The sequence below is a fragment of the Trachymyrmex septentrionalis genome, unplaced genomic scaffold (assembly GCF_001594115.1).
Source record: "Trachymyrmex septentrionalis isolate Tsep2-gDNA-1 unplaced genomic scaffold, Tsep1.0 scaffold66, whole genome shotgun sequence".
Lineage (NCBI taxonomy): Eukaryota > Metazoa > Arthropoda > Insecta > Hymenoptera > Formicidae > Trachymyrmex > Trachymyrmex septentrionalis.
In genome coordinates, this window is record NW_017305843.1 from 697190 (window position 1) to 719866 (window position 22677).

Consider the following 22677-nt stretch of genomic DNA (forward strand, 5'->3'; position numbering starts at 1 on the left):
TAAAAGATCTGTTTGATAAGTCGTTGTCTCGATGTATAATTAGTGAATTTTTATTATATACACACGCATACACATACACATGTGTGTGTGTGTGTGTGTGTAGCAGAGGTAGAGTATTCGCTTACTATTACTATAACTGTACGAAACTGTTTAGTCATACTACAAGTCTCGATGATTAATGCGACAACGTACAGAGCAGCTTGCTCCATTACCTGCTCGTTCGAGTCACGCCGCGGAAATGATAACATGACCTGTGATGATCTTCACACAGAGAAAAGCATAGTGGCAGGCTGTATATGCAGGGTCTATGAAGTCTTTTCCTATCTCTCTATTTTCCATCTCTCTATATTACAGAAGTGGTTTAAAATTATAAAAAAACATGGAATACATGTTTGGTCATTTCAAACATTAATTAGTGGTTCCTTGAAATAATCGAATACATATTTCGTGATTTTTGATAATTTTAAACTATTTTCGATATGTACGGGTAAAGACAGATTTTATAAACATCCTGTATATATAATAGGCAACTTGTGGAATTAATGTACATAATTAAATAAACTATTTTATTACATTCTTAACCTTATGTCGCCAAAAATTGAAGGTTTATGTTGAAATAAAAGCCTTATGTAAATTACAAGAGACATAAATATCATCAAACATAAGAAGAAAGACAGTACCCCGAAATCATGAGTTTTCCATTGTAAATAAAAATAATTACGATCATCCTTAATCTGTATAATCATACTAGAACTGATATTTCATGATGAACAAATCTAACTAAATACGAGAATTTCTATATTCAAAGCGAATTTTAGTGCTTAAATATTTCTTGTATAAATTTATATAGTATACAGGGTGTTCAGCGTAACGGTTCGCACGATTTTTCAGACACTTCTGACAGTTAAAAAAAAGATTGAAGGATGAGTATTCATGTGTTTTATATACAACGATAAAAAAATTAAAAAAAAAAATTTTTGTCATAAGGAAACCAAAGTTATCTTAAATTTTTTTAATAGTACCATACAATTTTTTAGAATAATATTGTAGAAGTCTTCAAGAAAAATTCAAATCATTGTCGAAATGTCAATTTTATTGATGTTTTATTGATTTTATTACATATTTTATTAAATAAGTACATGTAAATACGTATGTTCTGTGTCCTAATCAGAGTTTGTAAATACTGCTGTTAATACAAATAATGTTACAAATTTGATATTAAATATCAATAAAATCAATAAAACGTCAATAAAAGTGACATTTCAGATTTGTCTTGAAGACCCCTACAATATTATAGAAAAAGAATTATATGGTGCTATTTGAAAAATTTAAGATGGCTTCGATTCTTTATAAAAAAAAATTTTTTTTTTTAAATTCTTTTATTGCATGTTGTAACCTGTATACAACAAATGAATATTCACTTTTTACCTTTTTTTATAACTGTCGGAAGTATCTGAGAAATCGTGCACAGGCCGTTACGCTGAACACCCCGTATATATTGCGGGTAAAGTCCGCACAGTGCAGTGTTAACATTGTTCAAATTGCCTGCTGTACAATGTCAGTTTTGCCCACTTGCGGATTTTATCCGTAACGTATATATCTGATTCTGCAAACTACGCACCGAAATCTTTTTCAGTCTTGAAACGCCATCATGAACAAACTAGAGTAGTAATATCACTTTATTAAATTGACAAGCAATTTAATAATCTTTTTTATACTGACAAAAACATTTCTAACTTTAAGAAATATTTTCTTGAATAGTACTAAATGAACATTCCTTTACTGTAAATAAATATTTATTTAGAACAAGAAAGTAATACTTAAATCAAATAATCTATATGTTTACGTTTAGTAAATATTTAATTGCAATAAGAAAATGTTAAGTACTATCCAAGAAAATATTATTTAGATTTAAGAAATTTTTCTTCAGTGTACTAACAGGCATCCTTTACAAGAGTATTAATAATCTGATTAATGACAAAAATCTAAAAAAAAGATATAAATAATTTGTTGTAAAAAATATTGTCTCAAGCAGGATTTGAATCTGAAACTCCTAACTTTCCAGGACAATGTCATACTAATTCGATCACCAAGGCTTCGGCAATATTTGTCGTTATATTTTAAAGAGCCGTATAATAAACAATATGATATGAATTTAGACCGATCTAATTAAGAACAGATCTAATTAAATTTAAGAATTCCTATATTCAGTTAAAACGGATCTTAGTGTTTAATCTTCTAATTATGTTCGGGTTTTCTTTAACTCAAGTATGACAATATTGTCACAATAAAAAGATTAAATTTTGCGGTATATTATATTTAACCCTCTAAACTCAGTTAAATATTTCATACAAATATTTGATGCATCGATTGCAATAATAAGAGCTATTTATATATCAATTATAAAAATATTTCTATAATTTACATATGAATAGCTCTATTGCTGTCAATTATCATTTGTTTAACAATAGTCGAAATACTGACAGTTAAAGTCCGACTGAAATTTTTGCCGAAATTGAATTGAATTAAACACTCAGCTACATGTCAATTTCAACTAAAACCGAAACCAAAATTAAAAAATAGAAATCCAATAAAGACTATATACAAAAATGCCCATATATCATATATTTTTTTCTTCATAAATATCATAATTTATTTGAAATAATAATTAAATTTCGATCGAAATTTAAAACCGAAATTTCAGTTGTATGTCAATTTTGGCCAAAGAATCTTCTTCTCTATAAACATCATAATTTAATTATTGAAACAATAATTACATATATTAAAATTAATATTTATAAAGAAGAGCTATGTGGGTTTCAGTCTAAACTGACACGTAATGAGAGTTCGTTTTCAGTTTTGATAAAAGTTTCGATCGGATTCTGCTGACAGTACATTTGTAACGTCGCGTCGAGTCATACATAAGGCACGTACGAGAAGTCATGTATCTCTAATAAAAAAATTCACCCTCAATCAAATCGTTATATGTTCATTATTGCCTTGTGTATTTCGTATCTCATGCTGAAAATAAAAAAAAATATCAATGATATAAAAAAAATACCTCTTATTAATGTGTAACTCGAATTACCATTTTCATTTAGAAATTAGTACCTCGAATTTAGAGGTACTATGCAATACAGAATTAAAAGCAGATATTACGCAATACAAGATTAAGAGAGGGCAGTTGTAATTAAAAGAAAAAGACTAAATTCCAAAATATAAATGTGTTGAATAACTATAAAATAGTTTATTCAACACACAACACAAAACACATACACACATTTATTCTGGCATGTCTTTTTCTATGAGTGTTGAGCACGTAGCATTATGACCACCACAAAGATAAATACTGAGCTCATGCACTACTAGTTTTGCTGTTATGAAATATTTAACGTATTATAAATTTACAGGATATCTCAACAACTCCTTCTATTTCAAATAATTCGTTATTTTACGTAATAAAAAAAAGATTATCTATAAAAGTTGTATGGTTTCAAGAGAGATACAATAATAATATGATAACAATACTGATAATATGATATGATATGCTGATAATACCGATAATATATTGATAATAATATGATAGCAATAACTTTTTTACAGGTGAAGGTGCATGTGAGATGTGAATAATCTGAATAATAGCTTAATTTTCGTAAATGATGTATCCAATTTTTTATGGTCAAATTCGATAAAGTGATGAATTTAAAAAAATATTGGGCTTTGTTTTGTGGATTCATTATTCTTGCTAATTGAGATAATGATTAATTCGATTAAGATAGTTTTGGAATAGAAATATTGGAATTTGTGTATATTTTGCGCGAATATTGATAAGATTATTCGTTTCAATTTGTGTTTGATGCAAATATATATATTAATAACAAATTTTTATTGTTGCATGTAAATTATCTAATTAATTCTTTTTATGATAATTTCAATAAACACGAAATAATATATTATATGTTCAAATTGGGTATTTACGGGAGGTCTAATAGGTACAACGTGTATCAGTTCCGATAATTTTTGTTATGATATCTGGCTGATAGACGTTGTCATATGCTATAAGTATGTATTCGTTTTTTTAACATCGTTATTCTACAACCGATTCAAATCGTATTTGATAAATGCGATATTATTATCACAATTAAAATTATATGTGGAACTATAGGAGATCTGAATGTATCTGAATAGATCCAACGTATATCATGATATAGACCTCCCGTAAATATCTTATTTAAACGTATCATAATATACTATCACGTTCTTTTTATTGAGACTTCTTTAGTGAGAACCTTTTGGACCTTTTGGACCTTTAGTGAGAACCTCAAATTTTGTACCTTTAGATCATGAATTTTTTGCCTTACATGCTATACTATTTTTTCAATTGATAAATGTGTTACTTATTGTCTATTTATGTTATAACTGAGTCATATACATTTAATACCATATGTTAATTCTGTAAATGTATCTACGTATATTATTATATTATATTAATATAGTTTCTTGTTCTTAATGGGAATATGTGCTTAACCTTTTATTAATATTTATCGTAGTATATAAAATTCAGATATGATATACTATTAATACGTTAATAATTTTTAATAAGTTGTTTAAAGAAATATTTTTCCCAAATTATAAATATTGGTAAAAAATGTTTATTTAATTAGAATATTATATTATTTTTATATTATTATAAACATAGATAAAATTTTGTATTTGATGAACTATATTTTAACGTATATGCTACATACCTATATCAATTTTATATCATATTTACGTTTAATAAACACGTAATAAACCAATATGTGTTTATTGAGTTTAATTTAATTTTAAAAGAATTATTATAAAATATACTTATTACTTATAAAAAGTAAAAGTTATTTTCTTTCTAATAATGAATTATTTATATAAATTAATTTATTATCATTTTCAGATTTGTAACCAAGAAATCGTATAATTTAAATAAACCGGGAAAATAATAATAAACAATTATTAAGACCGTAAGTATAATGTGAATACACAAGTAACAGTTAAAGCCTATAACGGCCGAAGATGCTTAAATAATTTCCATGTGAATTTATATAAGGGTCATTTGAAAAGTTTTGAGCCTCAACATGAAAATGACATCGTTAAAACTCATTCTGATATTACAATCGTACATGTTTTGAAAGATACCTGTGAAAATTGTAGCCATTTTGGACGCCCAGTTGTTATTTGACAATCATTTGTGCCAGTCGATGTCGGTGTTTTTGTTTGATGAAAATTTCTATCTTCCGAGCCAAACTTTGAACCTAGGAAACAGGAAAAAGTCGTTGAAGATCAGATCTGATGAGTACGGTGAGTGGTCAATCAATTCGAATTTCAATTCGTAAATTTTTGTCATGGCGGTCGCCGATATTCGGTTTTTTCCATTTTTACAAAAACACACATCGACTGGTACAAATGCCTGAAACAACAACTGAACCAAAATAGCTACAGTCCAAAGTAGCTACAATTTTCACAGTTATCTTTCAAAGCATGTATGATTGTACCAAAATGATGATGTCATCTTCATGTTGAGATCGTTTTCAGACGATCTATGTATAATATATTATATATGTAATCATTTGAACTGCACGCCGAATTGGCTTTTCAGACTTAGAAATGCAATTGAATTACTGCAGTAATATCACAAATTAAATTAACACAAGCAATTTAATAATTTGATGCTCAATCAGGCAATCTTATTAGAGATATATAATATTAATATGCCCAAAAAATAAAGTAAAAAAAAATTGCAATGTACTTTTTTCTTTTTTAATTTACTAAGATCACACATTTTTCCGTATGTGAAATAAAATATGAGAGAGAGAGAGAGAGAGAGAGAGAGAGAGAAAATGTACCACAATAAGGAAGTAATTTTCATAAATATTCTAATAAATATTTCCGATAAATATTTTTCTGATCAAAACGAAAATAAACTTTATTCTTCAAATAAACGTTAAATTTAGTACCATTGATATGCTCTTAACTGAATTTGGAAATATCAAATCAATAAATATTAAATTCAGTCATGCGTATTACTCTCTTACTGTATTAATTATTAACCAACATTATTTAATATAAAATATAATAAAGAAAAATATTTTATTGTATTTAGATTCAATACTTCAACATATTCTCGAATTCTAAATGAGATTTTTCGTATAAATAATTATTCTCTTTGCAAGCTACTTTCGAACAAATGTTACAAAATGAAACAATTTATATTTATATTAACATACATAATATACATACATTGTAATTATATATATGATTATAGATATATATTATATTCATTTATATTAACATGTACATATAATCTTCTCTCATGATTGAATCAGTAAATTGTGAGAAACAAAATTGAAACTGTTTCAAGATTAATTTTATCTGAATTTCTCAAGTGAATAATCATGGTTGCAAACGTAATAAATATAAAGTTGATTTCCGAAATTTATGTAAACTGTCTCAAGATTAATATTCTTTACTAGAAACATGACTATAAATATAGATCTATATTTTATAATTTTACATATATTGTAGCTGTTTCTGCTTTACCTACATTATTATCATACTAAAAACATATATTTGTATTTTATATATTATATTATTTTATATTTATTGCAAACATACACTTGTTTATGCATTTTCATTTATGCGACAAGGTATGCTGGAAATGCAAAATTTCCACATAAAAGACTAGCCAGTACTAAACGTAAAATGCTGAGATTTCACATTTTTTTAAATGTAAATTATTCTTCAGTTATTAGGTATGCTTTGGCGAGTGGTCAGACGATGGAATTCCGCTTTATTAGCTGGTATGAGTAATACCATTGGCAAGTGAAATTTTTTAATTTTTAGAGAGAAGAGTAAAAAGGAGAAGTATGATATTCAAAAAAGGGCAGTCTTTGGTTTACGTAATGACTTAAAAAATTTGCATATAATTTACACGATCAAAGATATGTTTTGGAACTATGCTAATGATTGTAACCTTTGTTTTCTATTATTCCTTTTATGCCACTCCTCTCTTCCTCTAATAAAGATTTTAATGCAAAATTTCCGTAAAATATTTTTACGTAATTTTAATGTAAAAACCGTATGCTATAAATTTTAAGGTGTAACCTACTTAAACAGTGACACTTACTAATTGGCAGTGAGTTTTTAACGACGAAGAAATGATCTTTATTAACATTCATGTTGTAGGACAACGCGTTGAGAAAACTAACGCTGGTTATGTCCAGCTTGCAAAGCTTGGGTGGAAACTGCACAGGAGTCTTTTGATCCGCTTAATTTGCATAAAGACACGACTCGAATGCCGAAACGATCAATCAAGTCGCCGCAGGAAACGAGTTACCAGTTCGCTGTTCTTTTCGAACGGCCACCGCTTCGATCGGTTCAATAGCTTACACGCCTCGTTTAGACCACGAGCGGCAGAAACATTGTTTCTCTCGCTCCGAAAGTTCGTTTCTCGCGTTAAGTCGAGCGCGATACGAACATCAGACGATAACTTTGAAATGTTCGATCTTAATCAATGAGCGTTTCCTCTCTTACCTCTTGCATCTTCTGGAAATGAAGCAACTTATTTACTTGCTATGTATTTTAAATATCTTTATGTAACGCAAAAAAGATATTTTAAATGATAATATATGTAGATAGAGATAATATTGTAATAGTGCAAGACATCAATGTATTTCTATCAATGTATTTCTCGTGCTATAGATTTTTTTAAATATGATAATTATCAATTAATTCAATTGATATACTGTTATTGAAGAGATTGTTTATTTTTTATTAACTTAACTTTAGTTGATTTATGATTTATATCAGAATTCAGAATAGAATTTTATTTATAATATAATTTTATGTGCTACATAAAATTATGTATAAAACATTACTGCGCAATTCTATAACTGCAATACAGCTAAGCATATTGAAAACACATGGATGTGTAATCGAAAAGAGAATTGCATTGGTTCAAATATAATATACTTGTTCTACTAGTAGAGGAAGAAATATATGGTCCGGCTATAATTTACTTATTCTACTGTTGAATCTATGGTCTGCCTGCGATGTACTTCTACTGCAAAGAGAGAATATATGATCTGAGTGCAACTTAGTTGTTCAACTCCGGATATGGAGAAATTTATATGTAGAATACATATTAGTATTTCGATTGCATTGACATTTTCCTATATTTTATACCACATAGGCTACACGTTATTAAGTTCTCTAATCAAAATTTTACATTACTATGCTATATTAATATTCAGTCCCATTGTTTTATTGATAATTAGTAAATTATCATTTGAAGTTAATTAAAATTATAAATTATAATTTGAAACAATTTGCAATAATAATTAACAAAACTTCAAATATATCATTATTTTAAAAAGAAGATATTCATACAAATTGTAACACATATATAGCTAATTTTTCATATATGAAATAAAACAAATATTCCTGTGCCTAAAATCGACATTTGGATGAAATCGAACTTACGACACAATCAAGAAAAACCGATCGAAAATATTTTTTCGCGCTAACATAACATATCAGTATCACGATAAATTCTTCCGGTCTTTCCGATATCACCCGTTGTAATTGCGCTTACGATTGTGCCAGTCGAGCAATGCTTTGTTACACGATAGCGTCGAGGATTCCTGGCGCTATCAAGAACTGGAATTCCATTTCCAGGCCCCACGGGCGCAACTTTTTCTATTCTTCTGGTCTAGTCTGATTTATCGTCACTCTTACGCTCACGTGTTCCACGTGCTCGAGGTCTTTCTACAGGTACACCCTGCGGTACACTCATGTGATTGATACGAGGTTGTAGATTGTAGGGGTAAAGGGACCAGGTTCCATAAGCCTCGCGTGTGGCCGGAATTCCCGATTTTCCGCTCTTTTCCCTTCCATTCGATGTATCCTTCGAAAGTGGCCGACGATACCAGCATGTTAACCATTCGCACGTATCTCGATTGCAAATTGCAACAGATACGTATCCTTCGAAATTGCTTCGTGATATTTTTAAAAAATATATTTGTTGAGATGTTACTTTTTTAAAACAATGTCGTTATAACCAATTCTATATCATAACATAATATTTTTTTATTAATAAATGATTACTCTAATATGTGTTGAGCAATTAATAAATATGAAGAACATTACCAAAAATAAATATATTATGTTATAGAATCTTTTTTAAATATGTGAAATTTTTTGTAAGTCAAAGATTTTATTAAAACTTGTTAACAGAAAATATTTTCATATGTTTTTGAGAATTTATAAACATGTATAACTGTAGTATAATAACATCCCCATGCAGACCCTTAATGTAAATATTGATTCTTTTACTGCCATATTACATTAATTTTCCAAATTTGTCGCACATAATACTATAATATCATTATAGATATCACTAATAATTCCATTCGATTCAGCAACCGTGAATGAAATTTACCAACAAATTTCGCCGAATCAATAAAAAAATTTTAATATTGTGTTTCAGAAGCTGAAGTGAGATCACCACGTTTCACTGGGTCAGGTTGGCTGGCTTTTCCCGCCTTACGAGCCGCTTACAAACATGTCCAATTAGAATTGGAATTTCGACCAGAAGCATGGGACGGGGTGCTTCTCCTGGCGGGAGAACGGGACGATCTTCAGGGTGACTTTATGGCCTTGATATTGCATCATGGCTTTATCGAATTCAGGTGATTAAATTTTTTCATTTAATATTACTTAAATATAGTGTTGGGTATCTAAATACATGTATAGAGATACATTTTGTGTATCTAATCTGTATCTGAGGTACATTCAAATTCAAATATTTGTATCTAGATAAAAAAACACAGCATCTAAACTGATTTTTAGATGTATTTTTCAGATACATTTCTTCAGCATAGTCATAATTCCATTTTATGTGTGATTCTATTCCGCAGAAAAAAAGCAGCTTTGCTGTTGCAAAATTCTATAACATGATTAATCTTTTTCCTTAGTTCCTCACTGAATCTAAATGCAAATCAATCATATTAAAGAATTTTACAGTACACAGCTGCTTTTTTTGCTGAACGCAGTCAGTAATCTTAGATTGTGGAATTTCTAACGTATACAGGGTGTTTGGAAATTAGTGAGAATTCGTAGAGTTCTCGTAGAACTCTACGAATTTTTTCAGAATTTGTTATCAACTTTTTAGCACTGCATTTTCTCATTTTTACCAACATGAGAAAATACGGTATTAAAAAATTCTGAAAAAATTCTTTAAATTCTATGAAAAGAAAATAAACAATTTTTGTCTCTTGCAGTTTTTCTGTAAAGGTGATAGTATTTGAGTAAAAAATTATTGAAGACCGATTTTCGACAATTTTTAGTAATTAATATCTTGTTAACTATTGTGAAAATTGTAAAATGATATAGGACTTTTCTTCTCAGTTTAGTCCATTCTGCCTCTACGCAAAAGACTTGTCACTAATTTTCAAACACCCTGTATAGTTAAGCTGAAAACACAATGTTTGAAGCATTTTTAGTTTATAAAACTATGATGGATAATGATGAGTCTTATAATTCTTATCCAAAATGGTTTTACGATAATTATAAGTTTTTTTAATTATCTAAATATAACAAAATGAATGAATAAATGATTCATTTAATAACTAATACATTTTTATACATTATCATTATTACAATAAAATTAATTTAAGACTATCAGAAATTTATCTGAAGATACTTTTAAAGTATCTGACATTTGTACCTATATACATTTTAATATATATATCTATATCTGAATTTAGATACATCGTACATGTAACTGTATTTATATCTAGATAAATTTTAGGAGTATCTTACCTATTACTGCTTCAATATCGAATGATTAGTGATAATTTAGGAACAGACTTTTGAAATGTGTTTTGTCCAAAATTTAATTTTTTTAGTTAGAGGTGACATAGTGTGTTCAGTGTTGCAAGATTCATATTATAAGCTGAAATTCAGAAAGCATTTTTTTATTCTTAATTTATATGCTAAAAAAAAGAGACATTTCGAAGTGCATTATGTTTTTTGTAACTAGAGACAAACAAAATGCATTTGTTTGATATTTTTAACAATTGTTTAGCAATTTTGTTTAATATTTCACATCCCATTGATTAGCATATTGTTATTTTCTGTAAAGTGTGTAATTTTCTTATGTATTTTAGTTTCTTTCATTCTCGTTTTCTGAAAATTACAAATTTTAGATAAATTTTGAAAGTCTCTTCAATTAGTATATTAAAAATGATTATGCGATTTTTTATTGTTTATCTTATAATACGTTCGCATGTAATAAAAGAATTAAAACTTGCACAAAACTGTTTAATTAATTAAAAGATAAACACAAAAACATTATTATTATTATTATTAGGCGTTAGGAACTCGAAAGCTCATTGCCGCAAATCCCAAATCCCGCCACTGTTCCTGTCCCTGAGCCAGATCCCTCCATTTGTGATCCTCGTACCCCATTTCGTTAAGGTCCATTCTAATATTATCTTCCCATCTACGTCTTGGTCTACCCAATGGTCATTTTTTATCTCTGAATGTTTATAAAAGTAACAGTAATAAACACAAAAACATTCAATTTTTAATTTATAACGAGATATATTAGGAAGCAATACCATGAAAGAAATATGGAAAATAGCAAACTGCAATAGGATTAAATTCACAGAAGATAAACATGTGAAAAAATATTAATTTAGAAATTAAGAAATTGTTGTAAATGTTTAAGTGTGATGAAAATTCTACAAGAACGTAAACTTCAAATACGAAAAACAAGATTCATCGATTTTTTATCCTAATAAGAAGAAGCATGTATTGAATATAAAGTTACAAGACACTTTATAGGACATTTCGGCGCCATAATTTCGGAGACTTCGCCGTTAGTTTGACGTGGTCATTAATTAAACATTCCGTGCCGGGACTAATTTTTCGTTTACAGCTTAATAAGCCGTGACTTAATGGAGCGCACGTACGATTTATGAGCGCAAAAACTGAAAGTTTACCTTTTGCAATATAGTCTGATCCCATTTCACCTCTTTTACAACGTTTTGCGCCACCCCATCGACGGGAAACTTTTTCGCCGTGAAAACGATGCCGTAGGATTTATTTTACAACGCACTACGTAAAGTTTCACCTACAAGTACATTGCAAAGTGTTATATTACCACATGACACTTCTAATATTACGACGTTATTTTCCTCAATATTGCAATATATGTAATAATGTACTCAAACATTGAATTATCCGTATTTATAACAACAATAGTCGTATTTTTGTTGAAAAAACTGCTAAATTCATATAAACACATTAACAATATATATGATATATTTACACATAATTTAATGACCGAATATAAAAATAAAATATAAAATTTATTTGAAAAATATTTGTTTTAAGAAATATTTCCAAAAATTACTTTATTATTACTTCTTATTATTACTTTTTTTGTATCGAGAGCAATGTAATTGTACGACACTTTAATAAGAGAATAAAATGAGAAAATCGCAATGTTTTTGTAACGATTTAATTTTTCCATTTATTAAAATTATATGATTTTATTTTTATCTTTCTACAAAGATAATAATCTGAATAATAATATAAAATTAATATTAATAAATAAATAGTTTTCTCTCAAAACGAAAATATAGTTTATATTCTACAAATAATAGATTTAAGAATTTTTTAAAACACAAAGTAATTAACAGGATTGGAAAGTAATGCGTTACTCGTTGTCACGCTTGTTTTTGTTACATTTTTTTGATACAATCGCTTTTTTATCTCTGAATGTTTATAAAAGTAACAGTAATAAATTCAGTCATTACTTTTATCATTACTTTAATTTCTTCTTATCTTTATAACTGTTTAATAGATCGAATATTTTTAATTTTCTAAAAATATTTTATAATAGATATTTAAATATTAAAAAATGTTTTATATTTTAAACTGCATTCCGATAGTCATTGCCAATACTGAGTAAATACGTATATGCAACGAAATATAAATAAATTTTTATTATTGGCAATGAATATTGGAATGCACTTTTAATAACGACATTAATATTTAAAACCAATGTTTAATAAACACTTTTAATAAAAATCTACATTTGTAAATTACAAAATAATTTTCTAAAGATAAGCACGTATTAAAAATGAAAATATTAATTTAAAGAATTATTGAAGATTTGTTTTAGATAAGTTTTAATATAAAACATTGTTTGATATAAAAAAAATTGCTATAAAATTAGCTTGGAATTTTAAGTTTTAATATTGATTTTTATAATTATTATTGATTATTAAATAATCTAATTTTTAAATCTAGTATCTTACTTTAAAACACATTATAAAAAAGTAACAAAAAAAGATAATAAATCATTACTTTTTAAGTAATGGTAAGGCATTACTTCTTAAAATTAATGACGAGTAAATAACGGGGTATTAACGATTATTTTTTACAAAAAGCGGTAACAATAATACTTTTATCAAGTAATGTTCCCAACCCTAGTAATTAATATCTGTTTTTCAAATTTTTATAAAATCAATTGTTACTTTAAGCAACGCTTATTAGTTTACAAAACAAAGTACAAAATATACAATAACAAAATACATACAGTATTCAGAATTAATTTGATATGCAAGAAGTAGAATAATCTCTACATATTTATTTTATATAATGTTAAATATTTTATAGGTTTAATTTTATGGGAATATTTATAATTAGAATTGTTTTAGCAGTATACAACACGGGTAGTATTGTATGGAAATATTTACAATCAAAATTGTTTTAGCAGTAAACATACAAAACCGTTGTGCACGATGACTGCGTCTAACAGAAAAAGCAGCTTTACAACTGTTGTAAGATTCTTTAATGTACGAGGATTGTGTCCAAAAATTAAAGACCTTTCTATTTTTCGGCGACATGGAACTTGTTTTTCAAAAGTTGACAATAGTGGCATGTAACAGGGCCCCCTCCTCCACAACGAGCCACTGGTCTCTCACTACTCTTTAATTTTTGGACAACCCTCGTAATTGTTTATATATGATGTATAGTTAGCAAGAACCAATTATATTAAAGAATCTTATATCATTTGCAAAGTTGCTTTTTCTACTAACACAGCCAACAGGTAATAATAGTTAGTCTACAATATTTATTATTTTTTATTATTACTCTTTAAAAAACAAATCGCGACAAATGTTATGTACTAAACATTACTGTACTTTAGAGTTACTACAAGCATTTATTAACTCGTATTAGTAAAAATTGAAGCAATGATAATCCCTTATCGAAGTAGACGTACGTTTTATGATTTATTAACTTATATAAAACTGCTAATCTCGCAAATAAACAAAACTTACGAGCGGTCGAACAAAGTTTCAAATTGTAAAAATTTTCATAAATCACAAATAATATACTTACAAATGCCAAATTTCTACTATGTAAATGACAGTATTAAAATACAAACTCATTACGACTGTGCTTATGAATTAAATACATGGCATTTGTTTGGAGTAGGAATCAGGACGACAGAAAATAGAGATTATGAATTATTGTTTCGCGATATACATATATGATAATTATCTCCTCAGCGACACTTGAATCAAGTATATATAGTGTATCGCTCTCTATTTAAATGTAATTTGCTTAATATTTCGATACTGATAACGTGAAATAATATGTTGAATCGAGTTGTTCAGCTAACAAGAAGTCGTGATATATTGAATATGTATTGATAATTAAATTTAAAAAGCAAAATATTTAAAGTTTATTTCACAATATATTAAATATCTCAAAGAGGGCTGAGTTAAGGCTGACCTACAGCAGTACCTGAATAGTTTGTCTTTATTAGGCATCTCTCTACAGTCTACAGAAGTCTATCGCCTGCGTCGTATTATTATTCGTGCGATGAATCGGTAGGATAAACTCGAGCAAGATGATTATAATTTTTTTAAATAGAAAAAATATACATTCATTTTTTTAATTTCTAATAGTGTTTGGTATATCATTTTATTCAAGCATATAGTAATAAATACTGTCAAAATTAAAGATGCATATAACATTTTGTAAAATGATAAATAAATATATAACGATATTGCACACAATGGTGACATAAAAACAATCTTTTTAAAAAAATAAAAAAATTTCTATGAAAAGCAATGTGTATGTGCGTTACTTAATCTTTTCCAAACTTCTTTATAATGAAAAGATAGTATTTATAAATAAATTGTAAAAATGGAAATACAAATTATAGGGGCTATATTCTCGAAAAATATCGCATATGAAAATATTATATTATACATTACGTATATAGATTTCGTTAGTATTTTTGTATACAATATTTTTTGAGCATAAAAAGCTCCGCATTACAATTTACGTATCTTTATATGTAATATTAATTACGGCAGCTTAACTGTACCTAATTTATTTGACATTAAAGCAGCTTTTAGTGAACACATGCACAACTTTGCAGATAGTCGAAAATAAAATATAAAAATATTACATATTTTCGTAATATAGTTATTTTAAATAGTGTACGAACATAAATTATTGCAAATATTGATTACTTTTTGAATGACTATAGAGATGAAAATGATTGGAAAAATTAGAAACTTTAAGTAAAAAAAAACTCGGTAAAAATAATTTTTTCCTTAATTCTTGGAAATTTTTTACATAAAATATATTTTTTGGAATATTTGATGATTTTGACGTTATATTATTCTAGAATTTAGTTTTTGCATTCATTCAAAAGATTTTTGTCGAAAGATAACTATAAAAATCAAAAAGAATATAGTACAATAAGTGAGTATAATAAATGTAGTACAATAAGACTAAGTGTGACGGTGGTCATGGATATGGATACGTTACACGGAGAGAATTTTCTTTTAAAATTTACCCTAAAAATATGGTAGTTGTAGTATAATACAATATTTTAAAGATTTTTACCACTTTAATAAAATTAATTAAACTTATTTTATACTTTATTGTAGTTTTATTAATAAATGAGAGAGATTTACTTTAAAATTCTTTGAAATACAATATTGTTGTCTCACGACTATCACATATTTTCAGAATAAACTCTAAGGAAAAATTCTCTCCGTGTACCGTTCATAATTTTCGGATAATGTTTTGTACTTTATCAGTAATATATATATATATATATATAAGCTAATCACAGAACCAATTGTTAGGATGTACAGAATTATCTTTATTCTCGTTTGAATGTAACAAATTTTGTACTCTGATTTAAAAAATTAAGGAATTTTTTTGGATACTATTATTAACATAAATAATATTTTGTTAGAATAATTGACGCTGCTTTTGTTGTACATTTGTTGTAATTGTACGAGTATATATGTTAAATATAAACTAGTGGAACAACATTCACAGGACTATTTTGAATCGATATTATATTGGGACTTTGCTTCAATAATTAAAATTTAAAATACGTATAATTACAACCAATATTATTTACAACAAAACAGTACGTGTTAATTATATTAAAATATTATCTATGTTAATAGTATGATTGCTCATTTAGCTTTTAAAATTGGAATAAAATATAAATTATCTGTCATATAATTAACATATACTTAAATTATTATCAATAAAGAATATTAATTTCATTAGACATCGCAACAACTCAAGCATGTTTTCGTCTTGATTTAAGAAATTATATAAAGAATAAATATTAAATAATGTCGGAATGGCATAGACATCAAATGTTTTAATAACGAATAAATATCAAGAAAAACGACTTCTATATCTTTTTCTATATTTTTTAATAAATTTTACATCATTTTGATTAAAAAACTATTTTGAATCATAAAGAACTCGTTTCTTACTTGATGCTTTTTTTTTAATAAAAAAACCTGTTTTTTTTTTCATCTCTAAGAATGACTACAAAAATGCACTATTTAGCAATTATTGGAAAAATTACAGCAGCCTATGGCCATAATACCCGAGTTTACCCCAGCAACAAAGTAAATTGCTTCATATGTCGTCATATTACCTACTGAAATTTGATTCTTTTTTTACGGACAGTTAACAATTTGTGCGATTAATTAACTTTTACGATCAACTAAATTTTGATTGTGTGTTTTCGCATGACTGCGTCTCAATTAGTCACTAATTCGACTTTATTAATTAGATAGTATTGAAATATCAATATCATTTTCGAATCTGTCAGTCATAAACGGAACATCGCGTGTACGAAACAGATCGACTTTAAATTAAACGATGTTTAATGATATGTCACTAATGAGATTCGTAATCAAACTTATATTTTAATATTCGTCATGTATGATCTATTCAACAAATTCAGAATTTATTGTGATTTAATATAACTTTTTGCCGTTTGAGATTTTATTCATTGTATATATATATATATATATATATATATATATATATATATACAACAAATAAAAAATATATATATAAACACACGCGCGCGCGCCAAATTTGCGAATGTCAAGAGGATTACAAAACTTCGTACTCTTTTCGCGTTCTTCTTCCGTTGCAATATATAATAGTAAAGTGCACGTCGTGTGAGATTAACGTCGGGAATACCATGTAAAGTGCTGTGAGATAATCTTATTCTGGTAATTAGTACGTGTAATCGTAATTAATTGTGTTTTCGCGAGTGTCGTGAGTGCAACGAACGAATGTGACAATGAGAGGAAGAGGAAAATGTGTAGGAAGTGTGGTGCGCGTAAAACTATCACATATATAAGGTGAATAAATATAATATCTCTCTCATAGAGAGACTTATTATTTTGAAATAGATATACGAGTAGCATTGAAAGATACAAAGATACAATAATACAAATATATGTAAATATATTTTTAGAATTAATAGAATTTTCAATTTTTTCAAACATTTTATACAAATTGTCAAGTAAAATTTTTAGGAAAGTCATAATTTAAATTATTGAAAACACTATAAAGATACATAGTACATTAATAATTTCCAGTATAAATTTTACGTATAAATTCACGTATTGATTTTTTTTTAGTCAGTAATTGTTCTTACAAAAAGTTCCAATTCTTATTTGCTTAATTTTATACTATTAACTTCGAATTGCACTTGCGAGATTTGCGTCAAAAATACGTGATTCTGGAAATTACGTATTTGCCATACGAAGTCACACTTTACTTCTCGTAAAGAATTCTACTTGTAATAGAAAATAATTCATTAGCGATTAAATAATGTTCAACTTCAAGTTTTGTCAAATTACTCTGTTATTGCGTACTATAAGCGAATTGAAAAGCGTTTTACAACCTTCTTTGACTAGCTTTTATTGTTTAATTTTATGTTTTTATTTTTGACATCTTTATTAATTTTATGTTTTTAATTTTAACATCTTTATTTTTGTATGTATTGATGATGGTCAAGTCTTGACCAAAATGTCTACGTTATTATATTATAATTTTAAATATATGACTTTTATTTAAGACATCTAGTATTGTGACTGAATGCTCCCTTTTATTTATATTTTGTATTGGTAAGCCACTTTAAAAAATTTCAATTCATATAGAATATATAAAGTACCGACATACATTTTTGTCACGTCTTATGGAAATATATAATTTTTTATTTGAGTTTCTTTATGGTGTTTGTACTTTCCTCGTAAATAATCATTAAAATAACATGTTTATGTTCAGTACATATGTATATAAAATAAAATATCTATTTTTACACATAGAGAAAAATTGTTGATTTAGTTGTGTTACTTTATTTTTTCTTTTTTAAATTGTTAAAATAGAATTTAAAATCTGTTTCAACCTTTTAATTCTAGGATTAAATATTATATGAGTTGTAAGAATAATGCTATATTTACAGGTTTTTGTGTATTTCACAAATACATAACTAAAAGAACAAATATTTCAGTGTTAGATATTCCAACTGATTTATTTAATTAGATATTTTAAATAATTTATTTAAAAAAAGATATTAATATTAATTATTTATTTTTATAATAAATAAGTCAATTTTTTATTTTTAATAAAGATTCTAAGGATTATTAAACTAGAAAAAAGTTTCTATTTAATATCAAAATTACTAAATGTCATATGAACATATAACCTAAGTATAAAACAGAGATATGAATAAGAACGTAACAGATATCATATAGCGATTTATTTAAAAAAGGAATACATATTTTTCAGAACTAATTTTTGCGATAACTTCTATTCAAGTAAAATTACACTGCGGGATTGCAGGATAAAGGGATTGAAATCATAGATCATATACCAAATTCATAGACACATTCATCAAACGTGCTGCGTAATTTATTCATTGATATCAGAGGCTGCCTATTGTTTCCAGATTCGTTTCCACAATTCATTATTCGAACACTAAATGCTTATGGATTTATTGTTCTGTTAACTAAGCAGAGAGTATTATTGTATACGCTTACATAACACTGGTTTACTTTTGCAATGATCGTAAATAGATTATCATCACTGATAATGATTCCTATATTATGACAAACCTTGCCAACAATATTCCAAAACCGCAAATATTATTGAATGCTATTCTTCTTTTCCTGCCATACATTGATGAAAATTTATTGTGTATTACGATATCGGGAGATATTTATTTATTATTTAATTATTATATTTAACAGGCCGCTGAAATAAGCAAATATATGAAAAAAATTTTTTTATTTCAAAAATATTTTGGAAATTTATAATATATAGCGTTGTCCTTCTTTTTTTTGTCTAAACTCAATATATGTATGTACGTACAAAAACGTTATAAATATAAGAAAATTTTTATTAGTGATAATTTGACCTATATTTATCACGTTTTTGTATATATGCATTGAGATTAGACAAAAAAAAAGCAGAATAATGCTATACATAAAGTAAATTTATTTCTAATATTTTTTTGAATAAATTCATTTTTTAATTATTGATTTAATATTATAATGGTATATTATCCTGAATCAATAATTTTAGAAAAAACATGTATTTAAAAAATATATAAAATAAATTTGCTTTATATAACAATCTTTTCTTTGCTTTTTTATATATTTGTATGAGTTTCTATATAAAACTTTTGCTATTTTATTGCGAAATAAAATAAATTTTCAATAAAGATGGATCAAGCAAACGAGCGTAAATATACGGAAATGAACGACTTGCTTCAATGAATAGCATCGCAAATACTGGCGACGTCATTCGCTCATTAAAACAGGTTTATTTGTGCATGGTTTTGGCTTCATGTATATCAAAAGAACATTATATTATGAATTCCGTACTGACAACGCCCAATATTCCACACGACGTGTTTAACATTTCCAATAGATTAACATTACCTCCATATTTTTCTGCGATAAGGTTTGATTGTGGCAGCGGTGTGGGCACTGTGAGGAGTACGGAAACGGTGAAACTGAATGAGTGGAACACCCTGAGTGTCTACAGACATCGATGGGACGCCTGGATCCAGCTGAATCAAGAGAAGAGGGTAGAGGGACGATCGAAGGTAAGGGCACTTCATTTTATTTCCATCAAGGCCAGACGCTGGATATTATTTACCCGCATATACCGCGGATTCAAGGAGGGAATCGATATTCCGCAGAGAAGCGGGACGTATTATCGGGATTACCAGTGAGAGTTTATTCGAATTCTTGAGATTCTTACAGTGACGTCCACACGCTCGATCGCCTCCCCTAGGACTTTCCTCTCGTGTTCTACGTAAAAGTAAAATGAGAAAAAGAAAATTCAATTGATTGCGATAATAGTAATTCATTGTCGCTCGTAGCGATAAATAAGCATTGTATTTCATTACGTACACATTAATTTAAAATATTATTTATTAAAATATTTCTCTCTCTTTCTCTCTTTCTCTCTCTTGTTTAATAGATTTTTAGTTAAAATAATTAATAGAAGATGTATGAATTAACGATATAATACAAAATGATTTTATAATTCGTATAAAATTATACCATATAAATGATATCATGTATCAACAATATCTACCTATTTTATTCGAATACATCAACGTTTATGGTCAGCTGCAGTAAAATAAAATTATTTCTATTCGACGAAATCCACTTTCATGAAAAGTTTAATGGCACCAGGGCGGAACCAACATTAAACGCTGTTGTATCTCACGGAAACTTCCCGGAAACTTTAATGAGAGAATGTAGTCCGGAAATTGAAGAAACGTTCTTACATTTCGTAACTTCTTTCTAGGATATTCCATGTGGGTAAAATTTGTGACTTTCTTTTTTTTTTTATTTTACGCGCAAAGTTGAAACTTCGTTGCGAGTTATATTGATATGTGCTAAAACACATTATACAATGTTGCCGCAACAAAACTTCTTGAAAATTCTTTCTTTGCTTTCTTGAAAATTCTCATTTTGCTATAGAAGCAGCAAAAGCTTCGCATGAGAAGTTCCCTGTATTTTTGTTATCCTAGATATTGCAAGAAATAAGATGTAAACTTTGAAAAAGTCACAATTCCCTCACCACAACAAAGTAATAAAGCTTATATTGTTTTACTTAATAAAAAAAAAAATATATATATATATACATATATATAAACAATATTTTCAAAGTAACATTAGATAGAACATTTTTAACAAAAGTAATATGATTACTTAATTTAAAGTTAAGTGTATAAATGTGTGTCACACACAAATATGTAATTAAAAATCAGAAAGTTACAATAAACTGTAACTTTCCTCAACATCGTTGTTTAAAAAGATATTAACTGAAAAAATTGACCAAAAAATTCAAATTAAATAAATACGAAATAAAGATAATTATGAGATAATAATATATAATGAATGAGAAACTGAAAGAGTATGAATAATCTGATATACCGAGATAAACGGCGCGGGCGGAGGTTAAACGCGAAGAACCACACCCCAGAACGAGGCCGCACCTTCTCGATCAATCTAATCAGAAAAAAGTGCCACTACCCATAAAACATGTCTGAATAAGGTACTTCCGGCCAAGTAATCATCTATCGATTTCGCTCTTTCCCATATTAATCCGTTTCAATCGATTACTTTCACGTTCGTTCAGAGTTTGTTAAAATAACGTAAGTAGAAGATCGCGTAATAAAGCAAATCCACGTAACAAAAAAATGGAAATTCGTCGAAATACATTTAAATATTGCAGAAATGTATCGTTACGTAGCCATTGTGTCAATTTATGTAATTGCCGATTAATAGTCAACTAAAATTGGAAACAAAAGTTTGAGAAATATATTTCAGTATTTATATCTTAAATATAAGTAAAAATCAAATAATAAATAAAATTATTTTAATTTTATTTAAGAATTTTAAGCACGACCGTATGTGTAAATACATCAAATACGAGAAAGAAAACCAAGAACGGTCAAAGTTTATTTCAGATATGATTGAGAGCCGAAAAACTTTCGGTTTCACGATCATTCTGAAACGATAATAATCTCCCTAAATTAAAATAGATAGAAAGAAAGTAAAAAACTTATTGCGAAAAATATTCAGCCAGGATCATATCTAAAATAAATTAATTTAATATAAGAATGTATAATGAATTATTTGAAACATCCAACTTTGACCGTTCTTGGCTTTCTTGATTATATTTAATTTTATTTAGTTTTAATAAATTTTTTTATTGATACACATAATAGTATATCATATTATATTTTTT

General features: G+C 27.2%; 1 protein-coding gene across 2 annotated transcripts in view; it reads left to right on the forward strand.

The window, feature by feature from the left end:
- The window catches only part of LOC108753140 (pikachurin), a 138131-nt gene that overhangs the window by 86095 nt on the left and 29359 nt on the right, over positions 1-22677 (forward strand). For both annotated transcript variants that reach the window (XM_018494482.1, XM_018494483.1), the window contains 2 exons: positions 9521-9722; positions 20371-20515. In XM_018494482.1, coding sequence (XP_018349984.1) covers positions 9521-9722; positions 20371-20515 — 347 coding nt within the window. The remainder of the gene's footprint in view (positions 1-9520; positions 9723-20370; positions 20516-22677) is intronic.